This window comes from Lissotriton vulgaris, chromosome 12 (genome assembly GCF_964263255.1).
Source record: "Lissotriton vulgaris chromosome 12, aLisVul1.2, whole genome shotgun sequence".
Taxonomy (NCBI): Eukaryota; Metazoa; Chordata; class Amphibia; order Caudata; family Salamandridae; genus Lissotriton; species Lissotriton vulgaris.
The window spans coordinates 799,421,257-799,434,750 of NC_141700.1; the positions used below are offsets into that span (position 1 = coordinate 799,421,257).

At 44.5% G+C, this 13,494-nt stretch overlaps 1 protein-coding gene across 1 annotated transcript in view; it reads left to right on the forward strand.

The window, feature by feature from the left end:
- Nucleotides 1-7,267, forward strand: part of SLC25A11 (solute carrier family 25 member 11) — a 90,081-nt gene extending 82,814 nt beyond the window's left edge. The window contains exons 7-8 of the mRNA XM_086946215.1: nt 2,800-2,851; nt 4,893-7,267. Coding sequence (XP_086802341.1) covers nt 2,800-2,851; nt 4,893-5,048 — 208 coding nt within the window. The 3' untranslated portion in view covers nt 5,049-7,267. The remainder of the gene's footprint in view (nt 1-2,799; nt 2,852-4,892) is intronic.
- The last annotated feature ends 6,227 nt before the right edge of the window (nt 7,268-13,494 follow it).

Genomic DNA, 13,494 nt, shown 5'->3' on the forward strand with positions numbered 1-13,494 from the left:
GCGCAAGGAGAACAAGCATTGGAAATGCAATAGGGCTCGCATTAGGAAAGTTTGAGCTATTGGTCTTATAAATTACATTTTTTTTTATTTATGTGTTATTTTTTAAAATAGCTAAATTAATAGCTTTGTCATTTACAATGCCAATAGTTATAACTTTCGCAAATGTGACACCTATAGCATTTGTAATGCAACATGTTTTGTATTTACGTGACTTAGATGTATTGATATTACAAATAACAATGGCTTTTAATTTTTTTAAATAATTAATACTTAAATAATTTATTTAATTTGTAATGGCAATAGCTTAAACTTTTGTAAATAACTTTTGTGAAGATTATGTTCAGTGTTTTTTATTGTGAAGAAAATCCAAGAACAGAAGTGAAATATTAACGAGAAGGAGATTTGTTGAAATTGATAGGAGTGACTCCATAAAACGAGAGGGGTCCACCAACCCAAAGGGACAGGACACCAAGAAGACGCTTAAGTCTGAGAAAGATTCCCTTTGGGGTATTCTCTAGTCATACAATATATCCAATCATACCTCAGTATTCAACAACTCTACAACACACTCATTGGGTCAGTACCAACAACACCAGAAAAACAATAATTAAACAGAAATTATTTTCCATGAGGAAAAAACATATTTTTATTATTATTACACTTGTTCATATAAAATTATATATTAAAAAAATCTTGCGAAAAATAGCACAACAATATACACATTAAAAACATCTGTAAGCACCAAGTCACAAAATACACAAAAATTAATAGCAATCTTCACAATAGTATAGCATCGGTCACTTATGTAAGAAGATAATGTACAGATACAGATAACCATGGTCAATTGGTGATATAGCCTGAGTAGTTTATACGCATATAATTTATGAAATATAGATTAGGATAAATGGATTCTAATAAATGCGGTTTTGTGATTTATGGAATAGACTAAAATGCAGAAACATATAAGCTATACTTGTAGCAATAATATTGATAAATGGAATAGACATCATGGGACCAATAGCAACCATATAACAAATAAAAAATATCTTTGTGATTGAATAGATAACATAAATCATGTTGGCGTAATCTTAGTGATTTGATATATTTTGCGTGATGCATCCACCCAGGTGCTCTGGATAGAATAAATTAATATCTTCGTATTCTTATCAACCAATAAACGTAGGGCGCAGTGGTTCTTTCTGATAGTGATAATAATACTTTGATTAATGCACTGTGTTTCAGCATAATACATTCTTGAGACTTAATTACCAATCTATAATGGAGGTGCATTCACTAAAATAGTTTAGGTTAGTCCACTCATGATGTTGTTGAGATCATCGGCTCGAACGTTATTAATAATAATTAATTAAAGTTTTTTTAAAAAATAAAGATATTTACCAATTTTAGCGTAATGCATCCCCGATAGTGATAACAATATTTAAATTAATGTACTTAGGCATTTTACCAACAAATGCTTTCGAGATTGAAATACCAATACAAAATGGTGGCTAATTGGTAACCATAAGTTTAGGTTAATGCATCAATATTGTTGCTGATATCACCGCTAATACTATCCTCATCTAAGCAAAATAAAAAACAAATATTTTAAATAGTTATTTTGGCATTTATAATCGTCTTCACAATGCTTTAATTTCGCAATTGTAAAATCGGGTAACACGAGAAGACGGGATAAACAACACCACTCTAAAATGGCGGAGGAAGTTTTATAACAAATGTAGCAATGTCAGTCGTTCACGTTGTATAAAACCCGCTGATGACGGAGTGTGTTTTTGCCAATTAACAATCGTATTTAAGGGCCCAGGAGTCCGTGACGTTTGCATACGTCGGTTGGTGGATGACCCAGGAGATTCTTTAATCCCGGTAAGCTCGAAGGAGATAGAATGGCATGATAGTAGTTTGCCGTGAGGCTGGGCGCTGTATTTGAAAACTGTAGAAACTTTTTTTAAGATTAGAAGGGCTCTTTCTATCAACAATATCAGTCTCGCACGCAGTGGCCAGCATGTATTCCGTGACCCCGCAGCAGGTCACATGTGTCAATCATTTAGAGTTAGGGTAGATCGTAACTCGGCGCACTTTAAAGGGGCTAACATATGGGTGTTAAATTTGAAGACTAGTGAGCATAAATTGTGGCTGAACATAGTTTGCAGTACGAACACAAACAATGGAGTGTACACCCGCAGATTAGGTAAATGTAGCGCCCGAGCACAACGCACACAACAACAGCAGCATAATATGGGGAGGAGAAATGCCGGCCTGAGGCAGAGCACACGCTGAGAAGCTTGTGGGAGGGGGGCTGGGCTGCCTTTGATGTGGTAATGCAAGGCAGGCAGGCAGGCGGCTGGTGGCATTGTGCACGCGCTTTTTAGGGCTTGCGCTTGCGCAATGACCTAAAAAGCACATGCACTGCGTGGAATCGCCAGTGGAATCGTGCTTGGTTAAACGCTGTTTAAGCCCCTATAGAGCTTCGCCAGCTGTGCGCATGCGCACAGCAGGCGAGCCCTAAAAAACTCCGCTCTGCGAACTCTGCATGCTTCGAGGAATGAGGAATACTCCACAAACACCGCGAACGGAGCAGAGTTTACTGCCCAGGCCTATCTCAGACTCTGGTCTTTGGCTCTGTGGTGCAGAGTTCAAGGGGTGTTGAAGCTGTTTCACTAGAAGATTCCTTCCTTAATTTGTGTGTGTGGGCCTCTGGTATTCGCTTTCTCCCTCATTGTACAGATTCTGTCTGTCTCCCTCTGATCCCCCTCTTTACTGCTGCGTTTCCTTTTTCCCTAGAATCCAGAATATGAGGATGATTGATGGGAAACCAGAGTACAAAAATGGACTGGTGAGTGTCGTTTCCATGGAATGATCGGATGGAAATTCAGGCTGAATATTGTATTTCTGGGGACATCACGTTCATCACACACATCCCAGTGCTGTTGGTTTTCACCAGGTAGTGTCCACGGATTGTGTGGCTTTCAGCTAGCTCATACACAACAGAGTCCCTTTTGGGTAGTATTCCGACAGTAGCAAAAAGGAAGGTGCCTGCTTTGTATAACTTTCACACAGCAAAGTTCATTAACCCGAGTATTCTCTACGGTTACTCTCACCTTTTGAGGTCTGTACCGCATACTCGTTGGAGTAGTTTTTCGACAGCAGCTTTCATTCACAGCGACCTCTTTGGATTCTCTCGGTTAGCAGCACACATGGTCGGTGGGAGAGGCGCACTGAAAGCTGCGCAGTGGTGGACACAATCGGGGGATATTTCAGTCTGCAGGTTGCCAGTTGTCCTCTCTAGACACATTTGAGCCTGCATCCACCATGGAATATACCTCTTTGTGTAGCTGAAGGCCGTTGGGCACTCCCTGAGGTACCTCAAGCCCTTGTTCAGAACCCTAGAAGCCCTTAGTCCTGTGGATGGACTCCACCAGCCCTCCGGAGATTGCACTCCACCTTCTTCTAGTCTACTTGACAGTAGGGTGACTTAAGAAAGGTAGGAGGTCACTAGGTACCCATGCCCCTTAGACAGCTGAGAGCTGATAGCTTACTGTAGAGTCGCATACTGTTGTTATGGCTTGAAGGAACATTCTGTTCATACCATCGACACTCGGAGCTGCCCTTTGGCAACATTCCTGGGAACCGTATGCCTGCATGGCCCGTGCAGCTGCCCAACAGATCTCAAAGGTGATGGGCAACCGACACCCGCAGTAGAAGAGTCGCTCATATCTGCCTAGGCTTGCTGGTACTTGGCAAGGTGGTGCGCCTCAGCAGCTGAAGGTTTGGGGTGCAGGATGGGAAAGTAGCCGGGCAAACCTTCCCTAAAGCTTGGCTGCGCCTATTGGAGTGCTCCTTATGCCAGCTTTTAAGCATATGCAGCATGACATTTCCATACATTCACTTACATTTATCATGAGTAGCGAACCGATCGCTTGCTACAGAGGCATTCTGTATCAACTGGCCCCGAGGACTGCTCTGCGTTAGAGCCAGCGCGACTTCCTCAGGTCAGGTTACGCAGCCTCCTTCTAAAATTATGGCAACCTCTCTCTGGACACTTGTAGCTTTGTGTCCCTCCCTCCCGCATTAACGTGGGTTCCGTGGGTAGGAGAAACAGAAGCAGTGACTCTGGTCGCGGAGCACCACACATGTGAGAAGATGAGAAGGAGGAAAGTTGCTTCTGAGAGACCGGCACTGATAACCTTCTGATCCGAGGGATCTTGGGGAATGAAGTGGAATCTAAAGTATGACTCTTAAGAAACAATAGAAAATGAAGCCGCTCTAAGAAGTAGGTTGACCCAGGGAGCATGTCAAATCACTGCATCTTAGGGCCCCGCTTCTCAGGACAGGCTATTGGGAATCCACACATCTCATCAGCAAGGGTTCAGAAAAGCAAGAATGTTCTGTAATGAGTAGGCAGTCTGTGTCAGAATACAGTCAGTAGTAAGGGAGGGAAAAGATATGAAAATGGAATACAAACAAATGTTGGTAATCATTTGCACCCTAGCCTCCCTCTGCACCGTGGCCTCCCCCGGTTGGACACCTGGCCTCCCCCGTTGGACCCCTGGCCTCCCCCGTTGGACCCCTGGCCTCCCCCGTTGGACCCCTGGTCTCCCCCGTTGGACCCCTGGTCTCCCCCGTTGGACCCCTGGTCTCCCCCGTTGGACCCCTGGTCTCCCCCGTTGGACCCCTGGTCTCCCCCGTTGGACCCTCTTAGGTGAAGCTGTGTCCCAGAGTTGTAAATGGTTGTTGTTTTCATTGTGTGTCTGTGTTTGTCAACTAGCTACTAGCCTTCCTTGAGTCCACAGGAAGGCTCGTAAGTGAACTTTGCTTGGTCTGACTAAAAATGCTGCCACTGTAAGAGAGAGATCATTTTTGTTCATATTTTGCAGGATGTGCTGATGAAAGTCATCCGCTACGAGGGCTTCTTCAGCCTTTGGAAGGGATTCACCCCTTACTACGCTCGACTGGGCCCCCACACAGTCCTGACCTTCATCTTCCTCGAGCAGATGAACAAATACTACAAGAAGCTCTTCCTGAGTGCATGAGAGAGGCCATGCACTGACCATCCCCAGCCGTAGGCCGCCTCCCAACACTCCTCATGTGGGATGACAACAACTGACACAAACACCGGCGGAGAGAGACTCGTCGGGCACTTGGGGTGGTCGAGAACAGGAAGGTGCCAACCGATGTGGGTGAAAGGTGGATCCGAAAGCAGCCATTTTGAGTCTGTGTCGCTCAAGGGTCTGCAGGGTGTGATTCTCTGCAACGCTTTGCGGGGAGCTAGAACAGGCTTTAAGACCATCATTTTTTTAGAGGAAGAGTGGTATTCTTTGCAAATGTTAAGGGCATACCAGACCATGTGATTGCAGTGGGCTACAGAGCAGGGTGGGAAGGAACGGTGACCAGCGCATGCTAGCTGCGTATTCCAAAGGCACTACAGCTTTCGGCAAAGGCTCATTTCAACCTTACAATACACATCCACCTCAACGAGAGACAAAAAAGCACTTAACTTTTCAAGAACAGAACTGCATCAGCATCTGCGTAGCTTCGGATATAGGCGCGTTCATCTCAAAAGCAGCGAAGGCATCAGTGTAGGTCACACACAGCCTCCATTAAAGCAACTTATTTGTGAAGGCTTGCACACTCCCCTATCTGGCCAGGGCACAAGTTATTTTATTTATACTGTTTGCACTCTAAGCCGAATGACCTCCAGCGACAGTTAAAGAAGCGCATCACAAATTAGGAATGACCAGATGAATTGTAAGCAACTTCCCAGCCTATCAGCAGTTGTAGTCTCGTTAATTTTAAGAAAGTCGCAGGGCAGCGTACAAGAGCCGGCTGCGATAGTTGCTACGTGCAGATACCGAATGAGCTACCTCATTTGTTGCTAGACGCTTTCTCTACCGGTAGATGCTCGTTGGCTTTAGTCTATCCTTCATCTGGAGACATAGCTGGCTCTGATTTGCATGAAATATGCTCTGTGTGATCATGACCCATGTGGGTTTCACCAGGTCTTTTCTTCCATCTTGCTGCTGGCCTCATGTGCTGATTGCTGATGCTGTTCTGTTTGTGAAATGCGCCTTTGCCTTGAGTCGACTAGGATAGCAGAGACAGCTCTGTATAGCGCGTAAGCAGGTAAGATTGTTTTTGTAGAACATGGCCTTAGCCCCGTTTCAGTGTAGCTCCTTGACCATGGTAGGTTGGGCAGTTCAGCGTTATGGAATGATCTGCCACTCAGTTGCCACTGTGGTGTTTCCACGCCTTGTCTTAGCCCCCAGAGTGCTGGTCCTGACCATGCTCAATCTGGCATAACTTCATGTCCTCTGACTTTCCTCCTCTGGCTCTTTCAACCCATAAAACATATGTGCCTAGGCATCAATGCCAGGAGAACTAAAATCTGATTGTCAAGCTCTCTCCCTCTCTTTCTCCGACAATTCCCTGCTGCAGTCCCCCTTCACTCATCGAAGGTTCACAGGAGGAAGCTTTACAAACCAAGCTAATGAGTTAAAAATAGAGGGCGAAGAGTATTCTGAGTAATTGTTGCGAGACCAGACACACACCGGTCAGTAATTCCATGTTTTTATTAGTTGTTTAGCTCCTCCCCATTTGGTGGTTCGGCTGGAACAACTGTGACTCCTCTTGTCCCTGGCTATGATAAAGATAAAGATTAAGATTTTATTGTCAAGTTAATTAAAACTCACATTAAATTTCATTGTTTATAAAAGAAAATTTATCAAGGATAAAAAGTTGGTTATCCCTGGCTATGGGCTGTGTGCATAATAGACATTTATTTTATTTACTCATCATCATATGTTCCTTCCTTCCAGAGGAAGTAAAAAAGCTAGCATTCGCCCGTCTTCCTCCTTGACGCCCACTGGTGTAACTTTCACATTCATCATGTAAGCTCAGCGTGTAGCCTCCGTTTGGCTGCATTTGTTACTTTTCTTGAATAAAATGCTATTTTCTCTCCACAGGTTTCGTCCCAACCTCACAACCTCCCTAATGCTGTTTGTAATCTTTATTCTTTACTTTCCTTTGAACTTGTGTGCTCATTGTGTGTGAAGGTATGGGTTGTTTTCATTGGTGGAATTGTATTGTGACGCGTCTGGTTTAGGGGGCACACTTTCATGATGAAACACCCATCCAGATTGGGCATGGTGAGGTCTGTCATTAAAACGGTTTCAAAGTGTGCTGTGGCCACAACAATGACAATGTAAGCTACTAAAAAACAAAAAACCATTATTAAAAGCTTACTCTTACAACATTTTGGATTGGTTTGAGAGTTGGTGTTTTCAGCTTGGGCGAGCGGTGAACCAGTTGTACTGCTGGTCAGAATGAACGCGGCGAGTTGCTGAATGGGAATGGGGCTGAAGTTGTATTGTAGCCAAAAATTCTGCTCCCCAATTAAAGGTAAAGCTATCAATTTTCTTGACCTGTTTTGAATCAAAGGTATATGGCCACATTTTTTCTGTGCCGAAGTCAGGGGCGATCTAGAGTTCCTTTTATACAGTCTGTGTTAAAACGTTCACCAGAAAATGGGGGCAGGAATTAGAATTTTTTTCTGAGAAAGGGGGTTCTAGTTTTTATGACCCGTTTAGGAATGCAGGACCATTTGAGCACCGAGTCTGGTTTTCTAGACTTGGACAGTGAATCACAACTGGTGTTCCGAGGTCATTAAATCTTTGGGGGCGACAGTCAGATTAAATCGAAACTTTCCTTTTTCTGTGAGCAGTCCTGCTTGGGACATTTTATCTTTTAGTTCCAGATATTTGGATCCAACAAGTGGAAGCTTTATTAGGTTCACTGTCGCCCAGGCATGTGAAGAAAGGATTTGCATAGCATTAATTCTCCCATGTTACCACAAGATCATGTCCAGAATATGACCTATATTATGCGTTAAGCAAGTTAGTTGGCATGTAGATCAGACATGCCAAAACTTTCTGTTTGGGCAGTTGCCCTTCTCCAATGTTGGATCTTTCATAGACTTTCCTGCTTGAATCATTCCCTGTTGTTGTGTGAATCTCAGGGTGCCATGGTAAAGCAGTATGCATCCCTATCATGGGCTATAATGGCAGTGAAAAAGTCAGTTTAGTAGCCTATCTAGATCCTTTTAAAAAAGGACCAAACTTGCACTATAACCAATCAAGGGACAGTACCCTCTACTACACTCTCATCAGAGGATACGTTTCTCAGATTTTCTACCACACGTCTTGTGACTGGAGTCTCCCTCAGCTCTTCTCAGTTTCTTCAGATATTACTTCTCTTTGGATCATCCAAGATTATATTTCATGTTTAATTTCTCTGACCCTGGCCCTAAATATCCGAATAGCAGAAAACAAGGAAATGGACTGCAAAATGTCTAATCTTTCCCTCAAAAACTCTTATGTTCAGAGAGATGAGACTATTATTGGGACTACAGAAACGCAAATCTGTCACTTTTGATGAGGACAGTGAGTATTCCTTTACCTCACAGGAGAGGGAGGTCAGAGGGAGAGGTCGTGCCATGGGTCTCCAGAAGGCGCTCAGAAAAGCTATAAGAAAGAGTTCCCATAAGTCTTGATAAGGCATTTCTTGGAGAGAGAGAGAGAATATTGGCAAATACTTCCTCTTGAGCCCTGACACTACATCAGAGAAATCCAAATAATCTGACAATGAGGCATCTACTGCAAATCTGCTGTCAAAATTGTTAACAGCAATTACGATGAGAACATCGACTTCCTCAACCATGTTTACTATTACTGCTTCACCTATGATGGCAGTGTCTACGAATGGCCGTGTCTACGAATGGCTGCGTCTACAAATTGCCTTGTCTATGATGGTCATCTACGATAGCCTCATCTACGGTGGTTGTCGACTGCAGTTGACGGCAGTCGTCGACAGTGGTCCTCAACGACTGCCTTATCCACCATAGTCAAATAAGGCGGTCGTCTGACAGCCTCCTCTATGAATGGCCTCGGCCGTTGTCGACAGCGGACGATAGTCCTCTACGGCGGTTGTCTACGACAGCCTCATCTACAAAGGGCCTCATCTACCAATTGCTCACCTTCGATGGCCTAATCTGCGACGGTCTCATCTGTGACTGTCGTATACTATTTCCTCATCTATGACTGCCAGCGGCGGCAACCTCATCTATGACTGTCGGTGGCGCCAACCTCATCTACGACTATCGGCGGCGGCAACCGTATTTACGATTGTCGTCTGCGAATGGCCTCATCCGCGAATTGCCTAATCTGACGGTCATCAACGACGGCCCCATCTTAGATTGCCTTGTCTACGATAACCTTGTCCACGTTAACCACGTCGACTAAGGCCTCGCCTATGACTGTATTGTCTACGACGGCCTATGACTGCATCCTCCATGACGACCTCGTCGACGACAAACATTGTCGTCATCAGCCTAGATGTCTGTGACTGCCTCTGCCTCTTCGACTACTATCTCAATGACAAAGCACCTGACGGCGAAAGCATCGTAGTCCTCAACATAAGCAAAAGACACATAATCCAGAATAACTTAATTTCAAGGGGACTAATATGAGCATGTCTACAACGGTCAGCAATATATGGAGAGGCAATACATGGGGCAATTTCACCACTTCGCTCCAGCTTCAGAGCATGGGTCAGGTCCATGTAGCTCTGGTATTAAGCCTAAATGGCATGTAACCGTATTACTACAAGCGGTTTCCTGAGTCTGCAAGGTTACATCGTGCCTTCTATGTCAGGCTCCTCAGATGCTCCTGCCACGGAAAGAATGGTCCCAGTGTCAAATATAACCATGCTTTCCAGGATTGACCTGTTCACATCTTGTAATGATAGAAGGCCCTCAACTGGTGTATTCCCCACCTGATGGTTTTTGATGATTTTCAGAGCGAACGGCCAAACGCTTCGAACTTCCGATATCAAATAAGCTCTTGGTTTGTTCTCTTTATGAATTTAAATTGAAAAGCTGTCAGACTTATTCCAGTTGTTGATATATCTGGTAGGAATTACAATCATGAAAATAACCCTGTAACTCCCAACCCGCCTAACCAGCAAGGAGCGGTTCTCAACTATGCCTAGTGCTATTGTACGGGCTGCCAATTCATGGCAATACGGGGCAGGCATGACCACCAGATGGGGTCAGACATTGCCACCTACATAGAATTTCTACCGGAAGACAAAGGGCTGAAACAAAAAAGAATCTGTGGGGAAGCGAAACGTCCTCATCAGAAAACATGGATTACGCTATAGATATAGCTTCAATAGGTTTCGCACAACTGGAAGGGGCCCTTAGACGCCAAGGTTGGTTCAAGGCCACAACATTTAGAACCCGAGGTGCAACTATATCCAATATTTTTACCTAACCATGGAGATGCTCTGTTTGGCAAGCAAATCGATACCTTGCGAGCAGTCAAGGCTGACTCTGACACCGCAAGTTCTTTTGCTACATACAATTTCGAAAGGGCACCCTTTTAGAGGGACATGCGAAAGAGACACTTATCTGTAGCAAGGAGGATACTAGAGGTATCAGACCTAGCAACCCTCTCAGTAGCCATCAGGATAGTTTACCTCCAGTGATAACATTCTTTTGCTGCTTACGCCATCCTGTGGGAGAAACAATTAAAAAATGGTGTCATCTATGGTGTAAAATAGCATTGGGCAAATAAGTCCTGGATCTCTTCATATATGATCAGACGATAGTTCACCAGATTCCGCCCACCACTCCACCAAAACAAGGGCACCCACTGCATCTCCATCTGCTTCCGAAGGGAGTGATAGTTGCTCTATCCAAAGGTTCCATAATCTCTTACTGATACATATATCTACTTATACATACACTCCCTCACCCATACAGGCACTCATACAGCCAGACAGTCACACAACCAGTCACTCACCAATACAGCCAGTGACATATCCACTCATACAGCCACCCATACCACCAGCCACCCATAGAGCTACTCACACACCCACTTACTCACCCATACAGAAAAACACAATTACTACTCATACAGATGCAAATACTTACTCTACTATACAGTCGCTGACACAAGCAGACACTTACCCAAACAGCCACTCTCCTAATCACTCACTCACACAGTCACTTATATACTCCAACACTCGCATATACTGCCTTTCACATATGCTGTTGCTGACCCATATTCCACTGAGACATCCATTCATTCACTTACACAACCATACTCACACTTACTAAACCATACAGTCCCTCACAGACTTACACATGAATCCATACCCCTAGGGATTCATCCACTCATACATCCCTGCAGGGAGTCACACACCCCTTTACTCACCCACACATACACTCATATGGTACTCAAACAATGAATCAATATCCCATATAGGCACTCGTGTACCTACTTACCAACCTATGCAGCCACTTAAACACCAACTGACAGACTGATGTACAAATTCACACAGATTAGTCACTCACCCATGCATTCACTAAGAAACGTTTAATCACTCACGGAGAGTTTTTAATTTCTAGAACTCAGTGGCCTGTCCGCAAGAGGTGTGTAATATTACCAACTTGGGAGCGCTCATAAAACAACTTACGGGTCGTGGATTTTATACTTCTCTTCCAGGGGATACTCATCAATAGTCATACGCACTGAATAGTCCCGCCCACGTGCGGGACCCTGGAGCAATAGCCAATAATATGCATATATCTACATATATATATATATATATATAAATACACATTAAAAAACCATATATATATATATATATATAGATAATATGCATATACACATACATATGCAGCCTGAAATGCACCATACTAGGCTAAAAAACACTGCCATTATTGCATGTAACACTTTTGCATTTGCTAAATAAAGACATATATATTACATTCTATAATAATGTAAAGAAGAAACACTGCCCTGGGTTTCTTTGAAACACACAACCTTTATTTTCAAAGGTAAAAACAGGCAGGATCATAGAGGCAGATTTAGCCTAGATAGGCTTCATAGTAACAACCGAAAAACTTAGTGCCGTGCCTTTAAGACCTTCATGAGCCTCCAGGCTCCCATCATGCACCACAGGTGACAGTTAGGTCAGTTCTTTTTTCCGGCTCCTTCTGTGAGGATCCTGGAGCATTGAGCTGGCCAGTTTGTGATATTTTATCACTTTATTCTGGTATTTCTCTAATTTTTTCGTCTTTACTCGATGTCTTTAGTCATTGTTCGACTAATTCAACAATTTTTTCCTGGTTTTTGACTATTTTTCCAGTCATAATGCCGGCCTTGTTTAAGTGTCTGGCCTGTGGTAAAAAAAATGGCCAAGTCAGACCCTCATTCGGTCTGTGTAGCTTGTTTACCATCTTCTCACAAGCCAGAACTCTGCTACCACTGCAGCAAGTTGTCTAACCGAACTCTCAGGGAGAGGGAGAAGAGCAGGTTACAGTCCCTGTATGACAGAGGAGAAACTGTGAGTGGAAGAGAAGATGTTCATTCCAAGAGGCCTTCTTCTCAGCACAAAGAGCGCAAAGACAAAGGGGAGAAGAGACCACATCGGTCCCCTACTGCGTCGAGGGACAGATCTTCTTCTAAGGTACCTCTGTGTTGAAAATCGGCATTGAAATCACTGTCACGGTGACCGTCGACGTCGAGGCATCCTTCACCGTCGAAGATCACTCCGTCGAAGCAAGGTGAGAAGAGGCATGCGCGTAGGCGGTCCAGGTCCTGCTCGCCTACGACTGCAGGAGGGCGGGACTCGACGTAATCTCATCGACGTCGACGGTCGCCGCCGCGAGGCTCGGAACATAAGTAAAGGTCGCCGTCTAGAGATGCCATGACTTTGACGTCGAACTGGCCAGCGAGGTTTCGACGTCGAAGAGCCCAAGCCAGGTGGCGTCGAGGCACACCACGTCGAGAAATGCATCGTTGTCGAGGGAATCGCCTCCGAGGAAATCGACGCCGAGGAAATCGACGCCGAGGAGGAGATCGCCGTTGAGGAGATCGTCGTCGAGGAGGTAGTCGTCGACGTCTCCTGCACCTAAGAAGCCTAGGACGGTGTCTAAAGACCGGTCTAAGGTTAATACTGTGTCTTCTGGGAGTTCCTCTTCCTCCCCTGAACTACAGATTGTGCAAATCTCTCCAGAGCCCTCAAGAGCACCTTCACCTATTCAGCCCGCAACTAATATCTCGCCACGCTGGCTGGGGGAGATTAGAGACTGGAAGATAAGGAAAATTAATCTTTCAAGGTCTCATTCCAGGTCACCTGTATCTGCAAGACCTGCTTCAAGATCAAGATCCCCTCAAAGATAGTTGGTGCACTCTCCGAGAAGACGTGAGCGTACTCCCCCGAGAAAGTCTCCATCAGTGAGGAGGCGGACTTCACCTTCTTCTAGATCGTCACGTCGCCACTCTTCGAGGAGGTGTGATACTAGATCCTCTACAAGATCGACAAATTCAAAAAGGGGCTATTCACCGACACTGTCATCAACTCCTCCAAGTAGGATTTCACCGATTGATGACCTGATTACCTTTTAATGAGGTT